The sequence below is a fragment of the Balaenoptera acutorostrata genome, chromosome 3 (assembly GCF_949987535.1).
Source record: "Balaenoptera acutorostrata chromosome 3, mBalAcu1.1, whole genome shotgun sequence".
In the NCBI taxonomy this organism is placed as follows: Eukaryota; Metazoa; Chordata; class Mammalia; order Artiodactyla; family Balaenopteridae; genus Balaenoptera; species Balaenoptera acutorostrata.
Window position 1 is genome coordinate 3,697,281 of NC_080066.1, and position 23,662 is coordinate 3,720,942.

Here is a 23,662-nt window from a genome sequence, read left to right on the forward strand (position 1 = left end):
AATGAGTCTAAAGCCATATGAGCACAACGCTACACAATGTTTAGCAAAAGGTTTGTGAAAAAGAGGGAAAAGCAAATATGAAGAGACCGCTCGTTGATAGAAGATGCCATGCCTGCACTGCCTGTACTGGGGGAGATCACTGACGACACTGGTGCACCTGTAGGTTTCATGGCGGGAATAACTGTAACAGAAACGACAATGACAACAGTAATGACAGCTCTGTGTGCTGAATGCGTCCTGCGATAGCCAGCCCCGAGGTGACCCTCAATGTCCCGTAGCCTGATATTCACACTCTGTGCTGTATCCTCCACACAGAGCAGGGCTGAGCTGTGTGATCGCTGAGACATGACAGGGTGCAACTTCCAACATCGGGGCATAAAAGACAATGCAGCGTCCACCCTGTTCCCTCTTGGATGGCTGTGTCTCGGGGAAAGCTAGTCACAACATTCAAGCATCTGCAAAGAGGCCCAAACAGCACCACGTGAGTGACCATCCTAGAGGCAGCTGCTCCGGCCCGGCCAAGCCTTCGTAAGACGCCAACCCCGTGAGAGACCCTAAGCCTTTAAAACCACCAACTAAGCTGCTTCTGAATGACTGACCCACAGAAACTGTGACATAATAAATGTTTACTCTTTTAAGCCAGGAGATCTGGGAGTAATTTATTAAGCAGCAGTAGATACCTACTCTACTTGCTTAAGTGCCAGGCACAGTTGTAAGCGTGCTAGGTATACAGGAACCCACTTGTGATCCCCATGTCAAGAGGAGGAAACTGAGACACACAGAAGTTAAGTAACTGGCCCCAATTATCACTCAGCCGGTAAGTGACATGGACCTGGATTCAAATCTAAAGACAGCTCGATTAACTGCTGTGCATACGTCCTCCCCAAGCGGAAGCAGTTCCCACCCCACGGTTTTCACTTCTGCTGTGAAACAGAAGGCAAGACTATCTGCTAGGAGAGCAGGGAAAAGCAGGTGAATCAGAGAACTGAATAAGACGGAAAAGGTTTGAAACAGCTGCCACGAAGAGCTAGGACGAGGTCTGGCTAGAGAAATCGAACAGGATTTCCAAACAGTCCAGGAGAGGTTAGGAGCCTCGACCTTCCACGTAGTGCATTTAAGACGAGCACAATGAAGAGAACACAGGGCTGCTAGTGGACCTACACATGAAGCATAAATTCAGGTGTGAAACAGTGGTGATGGCCAGATGGAAGAGAAAACACACGTCTTCCCCAAGTGCAACTAATATACAAAGAGCCACACACAGAAAAATTCCAGGACACACGAAAGAAATATTCTACATCAAAGTATCACGTAAGGACTGAAGAAAAGACTAAGACGAATGATGGTAAACTGACAGTAACTGCCTTGATCTGAAGCATCAGAAGTTTTTCTAGAGAACCTTCCCTTTTTCCTATCTCCATTCAAAATGTCACAAGAAAAATTAAAACCTATAAAAGAAAAAGAACATACTAGTTCCATTACAATCAGACCACACCTTAAGAGCAGCCTCACTGACTTAACTTGATGAATAAATCTTACAACAGAGCTTTAGGCCCAAAACTTATCAAATTCACTAATAATTAAACTTTTCTAAACACATTCAAGTTTCAGTTTCACGCATGTGCTTTTAAAATTACTTCACTTTACTTGACAAACTGACACAAAGTCATCTCAAAATAAACTTAGGTAAAGGGGGGGGGGGATATCAAACCACAGATGCAAAATTTTTTCAAGGCTAATATTCAATGCAAGACACGTAAGACACAAAAGTGCATGAACAGAGGTAAAGGTCTGTGCATTCTCTCTCTTGATATATATGTTTATTTAATATTCAAGGTTAATAAACAAGTTTCAAAGAACAAGAGTTAGTATTAGTAGTTAATATTACTGTGACATTTTTCCTCTTATATCCATTATTACGTGAAGACTTAGTGAAAACAAATCAAAATGAGTGCAGCTAGAAAACATACTTTTTCCAGTAAAAGAAATATCATCCCTGGATAAACTAAGTAAATCCTTTCCACGTAATGGGTAATCAATAGAGAGGGGGAAAAAAAGTGTCCACACTTCTGGAAGTTCTAGTCCTATAAAGGAACAAGAAGAATCAGAGAAGCCCTAAAGTGAACCTCCATCATCCCACAAGTTATTTCACATATTCTCTGTCTCTCTCAGTTGGGATAAACCCACGTACTCTGAAAACATAAGGCAAAACAAACAATTCCTAAGTCTTACAAAGATTTTAATTAAAATAAAACCTATAATTAAGAATGGATAAACAACAAGGTCCTACTGTATAGCACTGGGAGCCTACAGTCAATAAACCGTAATGGAAAAGAATATACAAAGGTGTGTGTGTATATGTATATATATATACACATGACTGATTCACTTTGCTGCACACCAGAAACTAACCCAACACTGTAAATCAACTATACGTCAATAAAGTAAATTTTAAAAAATAAAAAAAGAGTAACACGTATAATTAAATGGTTATGAAGGTGGCACAAGTGCTCCACCATCCACTTTCAGTCTTACCCTCGTCTGCTCAGTGGAGCTGCTGCTAAGCTCATCACCGGACTCCGAATCCTGACGTATCCGTTCCGAGCCTTCTCCTGCTGAATCACAAGACTGTTCCTGGGAGAAGCCAGCTTTCTCTACGTCCAAGAACTCCGGACCAGGAAAGGGACCAAATAACCGTGTCCTATTCTGGCCAGAAACTTTGGGAGAATGTGAGTCACTGTTGAACTTTCCATGATTATGGGTCAGGTCCAGGCTGAGGTTGGCAGTCTGACCTGGAATATAACTGGGTCCAAAATTCTGATTGGCATCACGAATAAGACCTGTTCCTTGAACAGGCGGCGACGGCTTTCCAAAACTTGAAAGCTCGGGCAATTTGTTCACATTTTCTGTTGACCTGTGAAGGTGGAGACTCTGCGTCGTTTTCACAGAATGATTCGGCAGCCCCGCTGCCTGTTTCACAGGCGGCATCAGGGCTCTGCGGCCGACCTCCCTCACGTACTGGGCAGGCACATAAAACGCTTTGGAGTTCTCGTCCAGCTTGACCTGCCACCAGTCATCGTTGGTCTTCTTCACCAGGATGTACCGCTCCCCTTGCTTTATCACGACCTTTCTGTCCTTCGCTTCGTATTCGTAATCATACTCCACTTCAATACACACCTGCCCTGGAACAATCTTCCCGCCTCTGTCAGCCATCTTCGTTCCGTAATATTCACCTCTCAAAAAGGATGCTTTGCCACATTATGGCTCTGTGGCTTGTTGGACCAATACGGCTATTTTTATTTAAATAAAGGAAGAGAATGAAGAAAAAAGTTAACATAGTCTGGATTTTTAATATTCATTCACAAGCATCACAGAATAAAGAACATTACCTTCAAATCTCAAACCCAGAAATTAAACATGTGTCTAATATTGTACGTATGGTCCTGCATTACAAACGCTCTCATTCTAACTGTAATCTACATTTTTCAGTCATTTATGACCAAAACTGAACCAGTGACTGGAAGGGTAAATATGCTAACCAACCAGACGTCCGACTATCAAAAATAAGAGGTGGGAAGAACTTTCCTTCCTTTCATGACTACCTCAAACCTCCTTCACTTTCTTAGAAAGGCTCACTAACAATAACTAATACATATTAGGCATTTACCAAGGCCAGGCATTGCTCTAGGTTCACTGTATGCCTTATCAAAAACCCTCTTTGAAGCTAAGGCTGAATTTCAATGACCCTGAATTTCATTCACTGACCCTGCATTCTTTATTTTCTAAAATGATCAAGTGCATTAGTGAGCTTAAAAAAAAAGTTATCCAAATATATGTTTCATTTTCTAATATAAACTGATTAAAAAGCAGCATTGTTACTTTTAGGCAAAATACACACAAACAGAGAAAAGAAACTGCTAGTTTACTTTTGTTTCCTCTTACATCCACCCCAGGATGACCACATCCTCGTTAAGCTGAATCCCACAAATCCCAGCAAATAACCAGTCTTTTTATTTGTAAATTTTACACACACACACACACACACACACACACACACACACACACACACCATGCAAAGTCTACTAGAAATAGCCGTAAAATGGCTTGAGAAACCTAGGATTCACTTTTATAATTCCAAATATTTTAGTACCTCATAAAACACAGCATTCAAGCTTCAGAATGATCACAGCATCTCGATTTTGCTACAATTCAAGTCGAGCCCCAACTACTGTGGGATGAACTGTGTTCCCCAAAAAGGTATGTCTAAGTCCTAACACAGGACCTGTGAATGTGACCGTACTTGGAACTAGGGTCTTGGCAGATGCAATCAATTTGAGATGAGTTCACATTGATTAGGGTGGGCCCAAAATCCTTGGAGACAAGGAGAGGAGACACACAGAGGGGAATAAGACCCGGCAGAGGCAGAAATGGGTAGTGAAGCAGCTACAAGTCAAGGAATGCCAGCAACCGCCAGAAACTGGAATGGGCAAGGAAGGATTGTCCCCTAGAGCCTTCAGAGGGAGCACAGAGGACCTCTGGCTCCAGAAGAGTGAGAGAATAAGTTTCTGTAGTTTTTAGGTCACCCAGTTGGTAGCACTTTGTTACAGCAGCCCTAGGAAAACACACTCAACCCAGCACTCCAGGATCCTCGGGTAAACCAGAGTAACTCTGACTAGTGAGATGTACCAGAAATGTTCCCACAAGGTCGCATAGCCTCCCAGTTTTCCTCAGCACACTATTTACACTATATGTGCAGTAACCACCACGCCCCTGGGGACAACATCCTCTGAAACAGACAAAGCCCAGGTGATAACTAGTTAGGCATACAATTTCAGCAACTAAAATTTACTTTCTAGACAAACTACTTGAATAATAAATTTAATACAGTAATGTTGTTTCAAAAAAAATAATAAAAATTAAAAACTTACCTTAGAAGGAGAACTAAACAGCCAGTCTCACATTTAAACCTATAGAAAAAAAAATAATAAAGTTCATTAACTTTAACCAGCATTGCTTAAAGAAAGCTAAGAATGCAATGTTGCTCACGGTTTTAGAAGCATAACTTTTTTACAACAGCTGTAAGGAACACAGTACAATTTTACATATCACGACTGTGTCCAGCACCGCCCTCCAAACAAACTACACTTTACCACTGCCCCTCCTACTTCATTTCCACTTCGTTCCAACTTCATTTTCGCCCTTAGTTTTTATCCTGACAGAAATATCTTTTCAAACTTCTAATAACACAAGAAACAACTTCTGTAGAATCGTTAGTAAAATACAAACCCAGAATGTGAGACATTCTATGAGAAACATACCTGAACTCTTCAAAAACTCAATTTCATGAAAAATGAAAGAGAGAGAGAGATTCTTCTAGATTAAAGGCGACTACTGACACACAACAACCAAATCCACTCAGTGTCCTAACAGGTACCTAAAACTTAACCATATCCAAAATCTACCCCGACCCTGCCCAATCTGCCTGGTCTTTCCCGACACAGTAAATAGAAATTCTAAGCTTCAAAGCAATCAGCCTTTACTTTCACGCATTACCAGGGCATTAGTCACTATGAACTTTAATCCTTTTACCTACATAAAAGGTTTTCACTACAACTTTTCAAAGTTCCACATTGAAATACTTATCCTCAGGTGACGTGTTTTTCTTTTACTTTCCAGGAAGTAATAAAATAACTTACGAAACATCTTTGAAGATACTGAAACAAGTCAGGGAATACACAGAAGGCTACAGGAGCTCAGGTGTACCACAACTGTTCAGACACTGATCCACAGGAATGGAGAAAAGGGAAGTATGAAGAATAAGGAGTAAACCGCATGGTTTCCTGGTAGCAGGGGAGGGGCCGTGGGGTGGGGTGCAGCACAGTCTAGAGGCGTCCACGCCCGGCCTCCCACTGCCAGGCTTTATGACCACACCTTCCCCACCGACTGCAGAGGTAAGGAGGAAGAGCAGCCAGGGAAAACGGTAAATCAGTTTCACCGCGCTCAACATGGGACACCCAAACTAAAGTTGTCAGTACTGTAAAGGAAATGAGAAGTGGGAGGACAAGAAAGACGGAGAAGCAGTCGAAAGACATCCAGATAGAACAGGCAGTTGATACAAGGCAGACGACATGAGCAAGAGTGAGCACAGGGGTAGCAGGAGCTGAGAACAGGTTTCTAGTTAATACGGGGATGGGGGTGGGAGATGAACTGGGAAGCCCGAGACGACTGAAATAATAAACTTCTAGAAAGTCACGCAGCAGGAATTATGTATCACAATCCAAGGTCTAGGAAAAGTGAGATAAAATAAATAGGAAGAGAAAAGCCCTATTATAAACTACAGATTCAAATAAAATTAAAATAATTGTGGGGTAGCTCTAAAAACTTGGATCTAAGGGAAATATATCTGCATATATGTGAATAACATATGCTACCTATTTTTATTTAAAAACATAAGCTGTATTAAAACAAATGTTTGTGGTTTTAATTTTGGTTTGTTTCTTCGTCTATTCCCCAAACTGTGGATTCTTTTTTTTTTTTAAGTTTTTTATTGAAGTATAGTTGATTTACAATATCATGTAAGTTTCAGCTATACAGCACAGCACTTCAGTTATATATATATTCTTTTTTTTCTCTTTTTTTTTTTAAATTTTATTTATTTATTTATTTTTGGCTGTGTTGGGTTTTCGTTTCTGTGCGTGGGCTTTCTCTAGTTGCGGCGAGCGGGGGCCACTCTTCATCTCAGTGCGCAGGCCTCTCACTATCGCGGCCTCTCTTGTTGTGGACCACAGGCTCCAGACGCGCAGGCTCAGTAGCTGTGGCTCACGGGCCCAGCTGCTCCGCAGCACGTGGGATCTTCCCAGACCAGGGCTCGAACCCGTGTCCCCTGCATTGGCAGGCAGATTCTCAACCACTGCGCCACCAGGGAAGCCCTATATATATTCTTTTTCAGATTCTTTTCCCTTATAGGTTATTACATAATGTTGAGTATATACTTCCCTGTACTATACAATAGGTCCTTGTTGATTATCTTTTTTTTTATATCTTTTTTTTTTAATTAAGAGTGATCTCTTTAATTTTTAATTTTAATTTTATTTTGTTTATTTATTTTTTGGCTGTGTTGGGTCTTCCATTGCTGCGCGGGCTTTCTCTAGTTGTGGAGAGCGGGTGCTCCTCTTCGTTGCAGTGCGCGGGCTTCTCACTGTGGTGGCTTCTCTTGTTGCGGAGCATGGGCTCTAGGCGCACAGGCTCAGTAGTTGTGGCACGCACACTCAGTAGTTGTGGCGAGCTCTAGAGAGCTGGCTCAGTAGTTGTGGCGCACAGGCTTAGTTACTCCACAGCATGTGGGATCTTCCCAGACCAGGGCTCGAACCCATGTCCCCTGCATTGGCAGGCGGATTCCTAACCACTGCGCCACCAGGGAAGTCCCTTGATTTTCTCTTTTATACAGAGTAGTGTGTGTATGTTAATCCCAAACTCCTAATTTATCCCTCCCCCCACCGTGGATTCTTCTCTTTAGATTAGGTTGAGCACTGTTTATCCTGCTATCTTAACCTCTCAAGTATTTCGGTTAGAATCTTATTCAACTACAACGCCCTCTGAGCACAACACTCCTCCAATTGAAATATATTCTATACTTATCACCACACTCCTCCACCCTTTTTCATCACACACGCACAACTACTAAGTACCCAACCACCAGGATAAAGTTTTTGCACATCTACTATTAGGTAACAACCACTGCTTTTCTTTGAGGCGTGAAAAGCCTCTTACCAGTGGTCCTCTTCCTCAAGCTTCAACAAGAACAGACACACCCAGAGACACACAACTTTTTACAGCTTTTACTTCTTCCCCCCCCTCCAAAGTCAGATTCATTTCTACCAGGCTATTTTAATACCTAATGGCCTCCTCCTTTCTGTCTACTAATTTTTCTCATTTTCTTTCCTAGCACAAATTACACAGCCAGCAAATGTTATCTTCCTCCCCCAGGACATCTGCTTTAATCAACTACATCTCACAGCATGAGATCCTTACCAGGTACATCAAAAAGTAAACAAGTCAACAAAGTCTTAAGAGGACTGGGATAAATGTATCCATAATTAATGACCTTACAATTTAAGTCTGATACATACATGTACAACATATTTAGCAATTCTAACACCATGAACAACAAAATGCTAATATAGCCTCACACACGTATTAACCCACTTAAAAATACCACAATTTAAGCACCGATTCTTGACACCAAGTCCTCCAGTAGCTTTAAAAGTACTTGTTTAAAATTAACACTCCTTAAACAACCCTCTACTAAAGAAATCAATTAAACTTAATGAGCACAACAAAAAAGTTAAAAACAACTCCAGTATAAGTTCCACAATAAGAAATTATTCCACCAAATAATTTTGTAGATTGTATACTTAACAAGAAATCATAGGCCATGATAGGGCACCTAAGGTTTTTTTCTTAATGCATGATCCCTGTTTTCTAAGAATACAAACATATAGAATATAAGATATATCTTTAGGCCTAAAGAAGAGAAGCAAAATATACTCATTGCTATTATAAACTATTCTGGTCATAAAGAAATAGCAAAAATAGGAACAGCAGAAAGGATACAGGAAATAATCAGGTAAGTGGAAAGCAGCAGAAAACTCAGCCAAGCATAAACTGGTAAAGGAAATTCAAAACCAGATTGAAATATGAAACAAAACTGAGGAAACAACAAAAGAAGTACTTGGGAGAGCAAGCATATTTTAATAAAAATGATATTTGCATGGGGTATTTCAGAAAGATTTGTGCCATCAAGTCTTTCTTAGAAATGAGGTAGGGACTTCCCTGGTGGCGCAGTGGTTAAGAATCTGCCTGCTAATGCAGGGGACACAGGTTTGATCCCTGGCCCAGGAAGATGCCACATGCCACAGAGCAACTAAGCCTGTGTGCCACGACTACTGAGCCTGCGCTCTACAACCCGCGAGCCACAACTACTGAGCCCACGTGCCACAACTACTGAACCCACGTGCCACAACTACTGACCTGCGCTCTAGAGCCCATGCTTTGCAACAAGAGAAGCCACCGCAATGAGAAGCCCAAGCACCGCAATGAAGAGTAGTCCCTGCTCACCGCAACTAGAGAAAGCCCGTGCACAGCAACAAAGACCCAACACAGCCAAAAATTAATTAATTAATTAATTAATTTTTTTAAGAAAGAAAGAAAGAAATGAGATGGACGTAAGAAATTTTTCTTGGATTGTTACAAGAGTGAAGAAAATATTCCAATTTAAAAAGGAAGAAATATGACCTTGGGTTTGACAATATGAGTCTTTAGATATACCACTAAATGCATAATCCATGAAAGAAAAAATTAAATAGGACTTTATTAAAATTAAAAACTTCTGCTCTGTGAAAGGTAGTGCTGAGAGAATGAAAACACAAACCACAAACAAGGAGAAAATATTTGTAAAATACATATCTGGGGGCTTCCCTGGTGGCGCAGTGGTTGAGAATCTGCCTGCCAATGCAGGGGACATGGGTTCGAGCCCTGGTCTGGGAAGATCCCACATGCCGCGGAGCAACTAGGCCCGTGAGCCACAATTACTGAGCCTGCGCGTCTGGAGCTTGTGCTCCGCAACAAGAGAGGCCACGACAGTGAGAGGCCCGCGCACCGCGATGAAGAGTGGCCCCCGCTTGCCGCAACTAGAGAAAGCCCTCGCACAGAAACGAAGACCCAACACAGCCAAAAATAAATATAAAATAAAATAAAAAAATAAAAAATAAATAAATAAATTTAAAAAAGCAAAAAAAAAAAAAATACATATCTGATGAAAGACTTTTATCCAAAATATAGAAAGAACTCTTAAAACTCAAAAGAACCAAATTCTTTAACGGAAAATGATCTGAAAAGAGACATCATGAAAGAATATATGCAGGTGACAAATAAGCACATGAAAAAATGCTCAACATTATGTCATTAGGGAATTGCAAATTAAAACAATGAGATACCACTGTACAACTATTAGAATGGCTAAAATCCAAAAAAACTGCCACCACCAAATGCTGATGAGGGTATATAGCAACAGGAACTTTCGTTCACTGCTGATGGGGATGCAAAATGGTTCAGCCACTTTGGAAGACAGTTTAACAGTTTCTATTGATACAAAGCTGAATGTTGTCTTAACCATACAATCTAGCAATCACACTCCTAGGTATTTACCCAAATGAGATGAAATCTTATTTCCACAAAAAGTCCTGCATGCAAATGTTCAGAGCAGCTTAATAACTGCACAAAACTGGAAGCAACCAAGATGTCCTTCAATAGGAGAAAGGATAAACTGTGAGACAGCCAGACTTACAATACTATTCAGTGATAAAAAGAAAAGAGCTATTGAGCTACGAAAAGACAGAAATGAATCTTAGATATATTTTGCTAAGTGAAAGAAAAAAACATAGCCTGAAAAAGCCACATATGGAATGATTATATTATATGACATTCTGGAAAAGTCAAAACCATAGAGACAGTGATTGCTGGGGTTAGGACGAAGTAGGGGGGATTCCATAGATGAAGCACAGAGGATTCTTTTAGGTCAATAAACTATTTTGTATGATACTGCGATGGTGGACACATGACATTATGCCCTTGTCAAAACCCATTAATCTTTACAACACAAGCATGAACTTCAATGATTGCAAATTCTAAACAATCATTTAGGAGGTTGGGGGAATCCCAGGATGGAAAGCAGATGTGACAAGATAGTCTAACGGTATTACACATACATGGAACGACCTCACTGAATGGAGAGGGGATGGAGGGAGAGGCTGACCTCACTCATTCTGGAAATAAGTGAGGTTTATAAGAACACAGATAAAGGAACTGCACATAAGTACTGTGTTCTAACACATTTAAAGAACATTTCCCATGGGGGTATGAATTAAAAATCCTGATACTGCTACATGTACACACACTGGACTTGAAGAATTAAGTACACAGAATGCAGATGTGGGCACCAAGTTTCCCAATGTTGGAATATGAATTTATAGACATGCAAAGGGAGAAGGCTAGAATGGTCCTGGGATAACACATTAGACTTGGAGACAGAAATATGAACTCACTTTTAGCTTACCACAGATACAGATGATTACATAAAGAAGTATTACAGGGCTTCCCTGGTGGCGCAGTGGTTGAGAATCTGCCTGCCAATGCAGGGGACACGGGTTCGAGCCCTGGTCTGGGAAGATCCCACATGCCGCGGAGCAGCTGCGCCCGTGAGCCACAACTACTGAGCCTGCGCGTCTGGAGCCTGTGCTCCGCAACAAGAGAGGCCGCGACAGTGAGAGGCCCGTGCACCGCGATGAAGAGTGGCCTCCGCTTGCCACAACTAGAGAAAGCCCTCGCACAGAAACGAAGACCCAACACAGCCATAAATAAATAAATAAAAATTTAAAAAAAAAAAGTATTACAGGTATATGTCTATACACTGCTTAGTACACCATACACAGATCCTTGCTGTCAGTAAAAATGACACCCTGGCAGCAACAAGCACACCTAGCACCCAGATTTGGTTTCTAATACCATTCTCCAAATAAAGGAACCAAGGCTCTTTGGAGAAATGACTGATTCAAGGACTGGGGCAGGAAATATACAAGGTGAGCCTGGAACCTGCAGTGACACATTCTCCCCACCTGGTTTTTACGTACTTGATTTAAACGCTTCCTGTCATTAGACAACTGTCTCCTTAAACCGTAACTCAAATTAAAAGTGGTATCATGCATATTTGATATTCCTATTAACATATCTTACATTATGCTGTCCCACCTTTAAATAAGTTAAACAAAATTACATGTCTTTTGTTCTTTACTTTTACACACTGCTTTTCTCATCAAAATACAAATTACAATTATTTAAGAGGTATTAGGAGTTCTCCATTACCACCGGTTGTTACAGCTTTAAAATCATTCTAAAATGATCTCTTCCTATACATGGAAATGTAACTACTGACCCAACTGACACTGGGCAGAAAGTGAGGAGCGTACTGTATTCCAAAAAATTTCACAAATTCAGTACTTTAGGAAAACAGCCCTGATCAAGCCCTTCAGACCAAAGACTATTAAACTGGCTTTTAAACCCCTCGGATTCATTTGCACACACTAAGAGTTTTAATGTGATGATGCAGGATACCAAGAAGATAGCCTAAAGGTAAAAAACGCATAATCAGCAAAAAGTCTGAGGAACAAAAAGAACTTCTTCTTGAACCAGTAGGTTAAACTTCCCTTTCCTTCATATTCTGTGTCATCAAAAGCTACCTATACCAACAATAGCTCCACATTAACCTTTAAAACCAGCCTTCTATGATCATCATTCAGCCTCTACATTCTTCAGCTCTTTACTCCCTGCTACATGCACTCGAGTCAATGGATTCTTCCTCCTATATCCTCATCACCTGAGTCCCATATTTTAATTTCTCACTAAGAACTTTCTAAAATAATCAGCTAAGGGATTTCCCTGGTGGTCTAGTGGTTCGGATTGCCAGCTTTCACTGCCGTGGCCTGGGTTCAGTCCCTGGTCAGGGAACTGAGATCCCGAAAGCCGTGTGGCCCAGCCAAAAAAATAACTAAAATAAAATAATCAGCTAAAAAAAAAACCCAGAAGAAAGAAATTAACACATTTACAGTTCACATAATTTTCCTCTTGCCCCTGTGGCATCTCGCCCATCCTGCTTGTTATAACAACCCCATGCCCAGGCTCTCAGTCCACATCATTATACAAGTTGTTATGTATTAAGGAGAAAAATCATAATCTTGGTCTTTAAGAAGTTTAATAGGATTTCCAATCCTCTAACAATTCACTTTAGAAGAGAAACTCCATTCACTTCACAACTCCACTGGCTACCCACGCATTAACCACCACCCCAACCCATTCAGATATTCCTCTAAAACTATACACACTACCGTCTCAATCTCGGAGATGACTATTTACATTCAACCACTTTCAAATGTTTACCTAATCCCATGCTTTAAAAAAAGATATAGTCCACAAAACAAAGACAAATACAGCTACAAGTACAGTAATTATTATGATCTGGTCACTGCAAAGTTCTAGTCAAACATCAGCAACTTACTTAAAAAAAGAAAAAAGTACTCATTATAATGCTTAAATCATGCCAATCTACTTCAAATTAAATTGTGATAAGGACAGTCAGGTAGGCAAAGGACTTGAATAGACATTTTTCCAAGGAAGATACACAAATGGCCAATAAGCAAATCAAATACAAATCAAAAACCACAATGATAGGGCCTTCCCTGGTGGCGCAGTGGTTAAGCATCCGCCTGCCAGGGACTTCCCTGGTGGCCCAGGGGTTAAGAATCCGCCTGCCAGTGCAGGGGACACGGGTTCGAGCCCTAGTCCAGGAAGATCCCACATGACGCGGAGCAACTAGGCCCGTGTGCCACAACTACCGAGCCTGTGCTCTAGAGCCCATGAGCCACAACTACTGAGCCTCCGTGCCACAACTACTGAGCCCACGCGCCTAGAGCCCGTGCTCCGCAACATGAGAAGCCCATGCACCACAACGAAGACCCAACACAGCCAAAAATAAATAAATAAAATAAATTTTAAAAAAAGAATCCGCCTGCCAATGCAGGGGACACAGGTTCGAGCCCTCGTCCAGGAAGATCCCACATGCCTCGGAGCAACTAAGTCCATGCGCCACAACTACTGAGCCTGTGCTCTAGAGCCCACGAGCCACAACTACTGAGCCCACGTGCCACAACTACTGAAGCCCACGCACCTAGAGTCTGTGCTCCACAACAAGAGAAGCCACCGCAATGAGAAGCCCGCGCACCGCAACGAAGAGTAGCCCCCACTCGCCGCAACTAGAGAAAGCCCGCATGCAGCAACGAAGACCCAAAGCAGCCAAAAATAAAATAAATAAATTTATAAAAACAAAACAAAAAAACACAATGATACACCCATTAGGGTGGCTACTGTAAAAATAACAAGTGTTGGTGAGAATGTGGAAAAACTGGAATTCTTATGCATCGCTGGTGGAAATGTAAAATGGAGAATGCAGTTTAAATCACCTTATACCTGTCTATCCCAAAACCATAAAAATCACTAAAATCCTCATAGAGCTTTTACAAATCCTCTTTCAAAGTAAATATTAAAAGGCAAATAAACATTCAACCTTTTAGGAAACTGAAAAGTAGCACTTCTGTGGCACACAGACAATGATGAACTACTACTGCTACCAATCCCCTAGAGGTTTCTGTCCTCTACTGGGGGGGAAAAAAAAACCCCACAAAATTCTATGATTATTAAGTTTTATTCCATTTAAATTATTTTACAAACCGTTAAATATCCTATAATGCAAACTAAAACCAAAACAAGATATCACTACCTACCAACTATAATAAAGTTATTTTTTAAAAACAAAGACAATATCAAGTGCTGACCAGGATACCAACAACTGGACACACATTCAGTGCTAGTGGGAACGCTAAATGGTACAGGCAGGCAGTTCAGTAGTTTCTTATAAACATACATTTTCTCTCTTTCTCTCTCTTTTTTGTTTTCTTTTCTTTGGCCACGCCGTGTGGCATGTGGGATCTTCATTCCCGGACCAGGGATCGAACCCATGCCCCCTGCATTGGGAGCATGGAGTCTTAACCACTGGACCACCAGGGAAGTCCCTAAGCATACATTTTTTGTTGATTATATTCTGGGCCATGAAACAAATCTCAATAAATCTAAAAAGACTGAAATAATATGAAGAATGTTCTCTGACAATTGAATTACATTATAAATTAATAAAAAGATATCTTAAAACCCACAAATTTGTTGTTGGAATTTAAACAACATACTTCTAAATACCTCAGAGGTCAAAGAAGAAATCAAACAGGAAATTTGAACCGGATGAAAACGAAAAGGTGACAGCTCAAAATTTGTGGGATGCAGCTATAGTAGTGCTTAGAGAAAATTTATATACTAAATGCCCATAATTAGAAAAGAAAAAGGTCTCAAATCAGTGATGTAAACTTGCATTCTAAGAAACTAGATAAAGAGCAAATTAAACCCAAAGCAAGCAGAAGAAACGACATGATAAAGGTCAGAGCAGAAAGCTGTAAAAGAGAAGACAGAAAAATGTTAGAGGGAATCAATGAAACCAGAAGGTGGTTCTTCAAAAGGATCAGTAACACTGACAATCCTCTCGCCAAACTGATCAAGAACGAAAGAGAAGGGCTTCCCTGGTGGCGCAGTGGTTGAGAGTCTGCCTGCCAATGCAGGGGACGCGGGTTCGGGCCCTGGCCTGGGAAGATCCCACATGCCACGGAGCAACTGGGCCCATGAGCCACAACTACTGAGCCTGCGCATCTGGAGCCTGTGCTCTGCAACAAGAGAGACCGTGACAGTGAGAGGCCCGCGCACTGCGATGAAGAGTGGCCCTCGCTCTCCACAACTGGAGAAAGCCCTCGCACAGAAACGAAGACCCAACATAACCCCAAAAAATTAAATAAATAAATAAATAAATTTAAAAAAAAAAGAACGAAAGAGAAGAAACACAAATTACCAATATCGGGAATGAGACAGGAGATATAACTACATATCCTAAAGATACTGAAAGGAAGGTAAGAGAACATTATGAACAGCTTTATGCTGATAACTTCAACAACTCAGTGAACCAGATAAATTCCTTTGGCAAATTACCAAAGCTTGCTTAAGAAGAAACAGATAACCTAAATAGTCCTATATTTATTAAATAAATTGAATCCGTCTTTAAAAATCTTCCCACAAAGAAAACTGCTGGCCAAGATGGCTCCACTGGTGAATTTTACAAAATGTAAGGAAGATAATACCAATTCTACAAACCTGTTAAAGAAAATTGAAACGGAGGGAAAACATCCCAACTCATTCTATGAAGTCAGCATTATCCTCATACCAAAACCAGACAAAGACGTTATAAAAAAGAAAAACTACAGACCAATATCTCTCATGAAAACACACAAATGTCTCAGACACAAACTTATCTCCAACAAAGAACTCATATCTAGAATATATAGTAACTGTACAAGCCATTAAGAAGACAAATGACCCAATTAAAAAAGGGCAAAAAGATAGGAACAGACAAGTGTTCATATCCAAGGAAGCTCTATAGATGGTAAATAAGCCCATGAAAAGATGCTCAACATCTTTAGTCGTTAGGGAAATGCAAATGAAAACACAAAGAAATAACACCACACGTCTACTAGAATGACTAAAATTAAAAGACTGACAATACCAGTATTTCTGAGAATGTGGAGCAACCAGAACTCTCAAATACTGCTGGTGGGGATGTAAAATGGTACAACCACTTTGGGAAAAGTTGGGCAGATTCTTAAAAGCTTGAAATATACATCTACCATATGACCCAGGGATTCTACTCCTAGGTAGTCACCAAAGAAAATGAAAACACGTGTCCCCAAAAAGACCTGTACGTGAATGTTCACAGTGGCTTTATTTGTAATAGTCCCTAATTGGAAACAACCCAATGTCCACCAACAGGTGACCGGATAAACTAATTGTGTAATATCCACACAATAGGATATCACTCAGCAATAAAAAGAACTACTGATATACACAACAAACTGGATGAATCTCAAAATAATTTTGCTGAGTGGAAGTAAGTCAGAAAGAGAAAAACAAATACCGTATGCTAACACATATATATGGAATCTAAAAAAAAGGAAAAAAATGGTTATGAAGAACCTAAGGGCAGGACAGGAGTAGAGACGCAGATGTAGAAGATGGACTTGTCATGGGGAGGGGGAAGGGGAAGCTGGGACGAAGTGAGAGAGTGGCATGGACATATATACACTACCAAATGTAAAATAGATAGCTAGTGGGAGGCAGCTGCATAGCACAGGGAGATCAGCTCTGGGCTCTGTGACCACCTAGAGAGGTGCGATAGGGAGGGTGGGAGGGAGACGCAAGAGGGAGGAGATATGGGGATATATGTATATGCATAGCTGATTCACTTTGTTATAAAGCAGAAACTAACACACCATTGTAAAGCAATTATACTCCAATAAAGATGTTAAAAAAAAAATTTTGCTGAGTGAAAAAAATCCAGACAAGAAAAAGTGCGTACTGTATGATTCCAACTACATAAAATTCGAGAAAATGCAAAGTAATACATAGTGACAGAAAGCAGATCAATAGTTACCAGGGAACAAGGGCAACAAATTACCTTTGGGCTCAAGGAAATTGGGAGGTGAGTGATGAATATGTTTGCTATCCTGATAATGGTGATGATTTTAGAGGCATAGCTATTCATATGTCCAAACTCATCAAACTACGCACTTAAAATAGGTCCAGTTTATTTTACAGCAATTATACCTCAATAAAGCTGTTAAGACAAAACCCTTGTAATGCAATGGCTTTATGCAGGGGACACGAGTTCGAGCCCTGGTCGGGGAAGATCCCACATGCTGCAGAGCAACTTTATATATATTTAGAATGGCTTTACATACATACAAAGGATATTCTGTAGGGTAAGAATACCAGCAACTGGAATTCTCATTCACTGCTGGTGGTAATGCAGAGTGGTGCAACTACTCTGGAAAGCAGTTGGGCAATTTCTTATAAAGTTAAACATACATTTAACATACGATCTCACAATTCCTCTTCTAGGTATTTACCCAAGAAAAATGAAACCATAAATCCTTGAAAAGGCCTTACATGAACATCCATAACAGCTTTATTCATAACAGCCAGAAATTGGAAATGACCCAGAGGCCTAGCAACTGGTGAACGCCTAAACTAACTGTGATACACTCATCTGTAAAACAGGAAACAATACAAACTTCAGAAGATCCCTGTGAAAATGGGTAGAGAAAACATGAAAAAGTACTTAGTAAATTATAAAGCGTGATAAAAAGCATCACATTAATCACAGCTTACTCAAGGAAGCCAAATGGAGACAAAAGCATATATACATACAGTATGTAGCCTTTCATGTCTGGCTTGTTTCACCTAGAACATTGCTTCTGAGATTCATTCATGTCTTTGTATGTACCCGCAGTTCACCCCATTTTATTGTTGAGTGTTTTATTTTACTGTATGTATATTTTAACTCAAAACTGATTTTTTTTAAAACAAACCAGTAATATACAGCAAAATACAGGTAATTTTCAACTAACTTTAAAGATATTACTCTAACTTCTAAATGTATTCTGAATTCTTCTGTGGTAAAGGAACAGAGAACTCAGGGTCGGAGGACTGAAATTTAAATCAGGATTTGCCATGTATTAGCTCTCAGGCCCTCAGCACCTGAACTATCTGTAAAACAAAAGAAACAACACAAACCTCAAAAGATCCTTGTGAAAATGGAAAGAGAACACAGTACTTTGTAAACTACAAGGCATGATACAGAACATCCACATTAATCAATGCTTACTCAGAGAAGCAAAACTTGTAGAGAAGGAAAACACTCACAAATGAACTGATTGCTTTTAAATTAGTCCCTCCTCAAACGTCCGTTTCTGCCTCTTGCTAGCTGTGTGACCTAAGACAAGTCACCTAACCTCTCTGAGCCTCAGTATTTTTTCCATTTGTAAAAAAGGAGCTAACTAATGGTACATATCACATATTGGGAGAGTTAAATGAGTAAATATGTGTAAAGTACTTGGTATAATCCCTAGCACATGCTAAGTGTTTTATAAGTTTTAGCTCTTATTACAAAAATACTATTATTGGGAATTCCCTGGAGGTCCGGTGGTTAGGACTCTGAGCTTCCACTGCAGGGGGCCTAGGTTCGATCCCTGATCAGGGAACTAGGATCCCCGAAGGCATGAGGCGTGGTCCCCCAAAAAAAAAAAAAAAATACCATTATTACCCTCCGAGACGTAACAGTAGCCTCCATCCTGCCCACCCAAGCTGCAGGCAGGTCATATTAGCGATCTAGATCACTGCTTCTCACTTTTAGTGAAAGATGGCATCACCTGGAGAGCTTCTTTAAAAAAAAAACATTCTTTTAGATGAGCTTTAGATTTACAGAATTACTGCAAAGATAGTACAGAGTTCCCATATACCCTGTACACCGTTTCCCCTACTACAAACATCTTACATTAGTATGGTACATTCGTCATATTCAATGAACAAATACTGATACCTAATAATGTCCATATTCCTTAGTTTTTCCCTAATGAACTTCTTCTGTTCTGGGATCCCATCCAAAACATCACATACACATTTTGTAGTCATATGCTGCAAGTTACTGAAACTCCAGATATTTTAATGAGAGTAGGTTTGGGGGGGGGGCCCTAAAATGTACATTTCTAACAAGTTCCCAAGGGTTGCTGATAGGGCCAATCTGCACACACACTTAGAACAGCACTGATCTGGATTCTAGACTCCAGAACCGTGCTGTTCAACACAGTAGGCAAACGTGGTTACTGAGCATGTGAAGTATGGCTAATCGAAACTGAGACGTGCTGCAAGTGTCAAATACATACGGGATTTTGAAGATGTCTTGTAGACAAAAATGATAATAAAATTTATTTCATGGTTTCTTTTTAACTCCACCTATCATGTGAGTACTAAAAACTTGAGAATTACACAGGTGGCTGGCATTACATTTCTATTGGACAGCAGCAGTCTGAAGTCCGGGCAGCATCGGTATCACCTGGGGCTCGTGAGAAGTTCAGGTAATTCCCGTGCACAGAGAAATCTGAGAAGGACTAGATTATCAGCAGGGGAAGGGCGCTTAGAGACATCAGTGTCCGGCAGTTCAGTTCAAATGAAAAGCTGCTCAACTGCAAACTGAAACTGCAAAATATTGAGTCAATAAAATAAGAAAATGGCTGAATCACTGCAAAGCCATCCACAGATGAGGATGCGGCACAATTAGAACAGTCAACAATTGAAGAAAACACAAAGATAGTGGCCCAATGGGTTCCTCAAAAGAGAATGACTTGAAAAGCATGATTGGAAGCACAATGATGCTGTGTGGTACCATCCTGCCCTCACATCTGACTCATTCTACAAAGCAGTGCGTATCTGCAATTACGACTAAAACTGTTAAGTATAAGATAAAATAAACGTTTAATTTCACTTTTCTCTCCCACTATTATAAAACTGTAATGCCCATTTTAGGAAGATTTACTTTTAGCTGCTTTTTCCTAGTACCAATTTTCTCAGATAAACAAAAATCAGTACTGCCACTTAGTAATTTTACACATCACCACATTCACTGTTTGAATTAATTTAAACTGTTTATTACCCTTTTGTGCTCAGAAATGTCAACTGCATTACTTAAAGAACTTACATTCGTAAAACCCATTTTCTGTCAACCTATTAAAAAAACCACTCAGCAGATACTTTCTAATTAATGAAAGAAAAGCCAAATGACTGACTACAAATAATATGCTGTTTTTCTGCAGTATTTACATATTTTCACTTGTGCCTCACAACAACTAGTGCAGTAATTTGAAAAATCTAAAGGTATATAAAATATTGACTATATATGGACAACTATTCTATAAAGGGCATCATATTAAGAATCAATGAGGGACTTCCCTGGTGGTGCAGGGGTTAAGAATCCGCCTGCCAATGCAGGGGACACCGGTTCGAGCCCTGGTCTGGGAAGAGCCCACATGCCGCGGAGCAACTAAGCCCATGCGGCACAACTACTGAGCCTGCGTTCTAGAGCTCACAAGCCACAACTACTGAGCCCGCGTGCTGCAACTACTGAAGCCCGAGCGCCTAAAGCCCGTGCTCCACAGCAAGCCACCGCAATGAGAAGCCCGCGCACCGCAACGAAGAGTAGTCCCCGCTCGCCGCAACTAGAGAAAGCCCACGTGCAGCAATGAAGACCCAACGCAGCCAAAACTTAATTAATTAATTAATTTTTAAAAAGAATCAATGAGTTAGCAATCTTCTCCAACGTCTGTCGTTGATCAAGTATAAATAGAAACCTATCAGCCAGTACTGGGGCATGCACACGTAATCTGGTACATTAGACTGTATTTAACTCATTTTTCCCCAGAGAGAGAGAGCCCCCCCAGAGCAGCAGAGCTACTACCTGCAACCACGGGTCACACCTACATGCCCAGCTTCTCTGGCTCTTCGGGGTGCCCCACTCAGGGTCAAGTCTTCAGAGCCCGGCTCACTACTCTGGGCTCCCAAATACCTGCTGTGAAACATTTCCAAGGCATTTTTAAAACAGAGAGAAAAAGAAAGAGAAAATACTGGAACCAGCAGCCAGACTGTCTACTGGGACCAAAAGATAGACAAAGATGCCCCATCCTGTAACGCACCCTCCTGCGGATCAGGAAAGAACACTGGATATGGACCAACATACACCTGCAGGCCTCCGTTTCCCAGCGTTTAAGCGGGAAAGAGGCGTGGCTAGGAGCTGGACACTTGTTTGTTTTAACCACCTTTCACTGTAACACTGAAGAGTCTTCCAAGGTCTCGCCTTTAGACGCGGGGGGCAGAATCTGAACCCGAGCGACTCCTCATTAAAAGCTCGTTCCTCTCTACGTCACCTCCCCTTAGGAGCATGTGCGTAATTGCTCAATAAAGTCTACCTCCTCGCGTCATGATTAACCATAAGGCAACACGAGTGTTTACAGGCTCTACCGACAACACACACTCTACTTGGAAAGACATCAGAACTTTCATAAAGCCACGCTCTGAACATTTTTGTTTTCGCCTTCGCAAGTGCATTGAAAACTGCGGCTGCAGTCAGAAGGAAAACATCACACGCCTCGAGAACGCCAGGAGGCCGTGCCCTTCTCGGGGCTGATGACCCTGTGGCCTTTTCGTCTCAAAGGGTCTGCGGTACCTTCAGCCGCAACACGTCAAAGACAGTCATGCTTAGAAGACAACCCACCACCCCCGAGGACAGTGCACAGCATTCTTTAAACTCAAGGACCCGGAGGAGATTCCTCGCAGAAGGGCTGGAAAGGAGCAAGAGCCCACCGAGCAGGGGCGGGGCACCTCTGAGGGCTGCAGGGCCCCGCGTGCCCAGCGCTGAGGTCAACAGCCCTCGAGGGGAGGCCCCCGTCGGCTCCCGGGGAAGCGAGGTTGCAGCCCCCGCAGCGCTGGCGGAGCGGGCACGGCGGCGGCAGGAGGCCAGGAAGGAGGGAGGCACCGCCGGCCTTTTACACACGCACACGCACACACACACACACACACACACAACCCAACACCCTCCTTCCTGGGGGCGGGGCGGGGCGGCGGGCACTGCCCTCTCACAGGAAGTCAGGACACCCGGGGGGCAGAGGAGCCGCAACTTCCAGCCATTTAAACCCCTTCGCCCCCGTCAGCCGACCGGCCGGCAGCGGCCCCCGGCCCCGCGCCCGCCCCGCGCCCCGACCCCGCCGGCCGCGCCCATGGCCGCACCTCTCGCACCCCGGCGCCACTGCGCGCCCGCACACGCCTCCCCTGGCCCCGCAGCCTCGGCCCCGGGCGCCTTTGTGCAGCGCCTCCCCGACCTGCCCTCCGCCCGCGGCCCGCCTCCCCCCCTCACCGAGGGCCCGGCGGCCTCGCGGGGGGCGGCTCCCTCCTGGCCCGGCTCGGCGGCGGCGGCGGCGGCGGCGGGGCACCCAGGCGAGCCCGAAGGGCGCTCACTCGGCGGCGGCCGCGGCCGGCGCGTCCCCGCAAGCTGCCCTCCCCGGGAGACAGAGTTCCAGGGCACGTCGGAGCGCGCCGGCGCGGGGGCGGGGCGGGGCGTGGCCACGTGACGGGGGCGGGGCGCGGCCACGTGACGGCCCGGCGGGCGCGGGGGGGACCGGTGGCGCGGAGCCGGGAGGGGGAGGGGAGGCCGAGGGAGGGGCGCGGCGGGCGCGCGGAGCTGCCGGCGGGGGTGGCGGCGGCGCCTTGTAAACGCGTAGTGGGAGACGCCGAGGAAGCGCTCGTGGGGAAAACGTGGGACGGGCGCACGGGAGACGGCCCGAGCGCGGCGTGGCGGAAGCGGGGCCCAGGGAAGGAGGGTCTGCTCCGTTCCTCGGCCCGCTGGGAGCGCTGCCGGCGTCGGTCAGCCGTTCCCGCGCCCGGAAATCCCGCGGGGAGGCTCGGGAGAAGTCCGCACGCGACCTCAGCGGGACGGAACGCAACTCTGGAGGCCCTGATCCCTGACCCGGTCCTTGCGAAGCTGTCCTTCGCCAGGACCACCCGGGCAGAGTGCGGGGCCATAGCGCACACTCCGCGGGCGGGCGGGCGGGCGGGCGGCGCCAGGGCGGCCTGACCGCTCACCCCGCGCCCCGCCGTCCACCGGCCTGCAGTGTGCAGGCCCCGGGGGGGCCACGGTGTCATTGCCCGAAGTCACCCCAGCTTGCAGCGCTTGCAGCTCTTGCAGGATGGCAGCACAGACTCCGGAAGTCAGAGGCGTGAAAAGGTTTCCCGTGGGGATCCGGGGGCGGGAGTTGTGCTGGCCTGAGAATCGAGAGAGACCTGGCTTCTGCCATTGTCACTTCACCCTTCTCGCTTCAGCTGTCAAAGGAGCATGTTGACAAGTCCGAAGTCTCCTTCTAAACTCTAAGATTCACCGACTGAGAAAACTAACTGATGTGTATTAGGACTGCAGAAACCATTCATTAGTAACCAGTTGTTGATCGTATCTATTATGGCTGGGATGAAATTTTAATAATACAAGAAAAAAGGCCAGGCTGTGATTCAAGAGCCACTCTCTGGA

General features: G+C 43.2%; 1 protein-coding gene across 8 annotated transcripts in view; it reads right to left on the bottom strand.

Annotated features, from left to right (window-relative positions):
• The window catches only part of ARHGAP12 (Rho GTPase activating protein 12), a 113,040-nt gene extending 90,355 nt beyond the window's left edge, over positions 1-22,685 (bottom strand). For 4 of the 8 annotated variants that reach the window (XM_057543076.1, XM_057543072.1, XM_057543071.1 and 1 more), the window contains exons 1-3: positions 22,499-22,685; positions 4,929-4,967; positions 2,536-3,290 (exon numbers count right to left, since the gene is read on the bottom strand). In XM_057543076.1, coding sequence (XP_057399059.1) covers positions 2,536-3,213 — 678 coding nt within the window. In that variant the 5' untranslated portion in view covers positions 3,214-3,290; positions 4,929-4,967; positions 22,499-22,685. The remainder of the gene's footprint in view (positions 1-2,535; positions 3,291-4,928; positions 4,968-22,498) is intronic. The other 4 variants (XM_057543077.1, XM_057543075.1, XM_057543074.1 and 1 more) reach the window with 1 other exon arrangement.
• Positions 22,686-23,662: the final 977 nt, after the last annotated feature.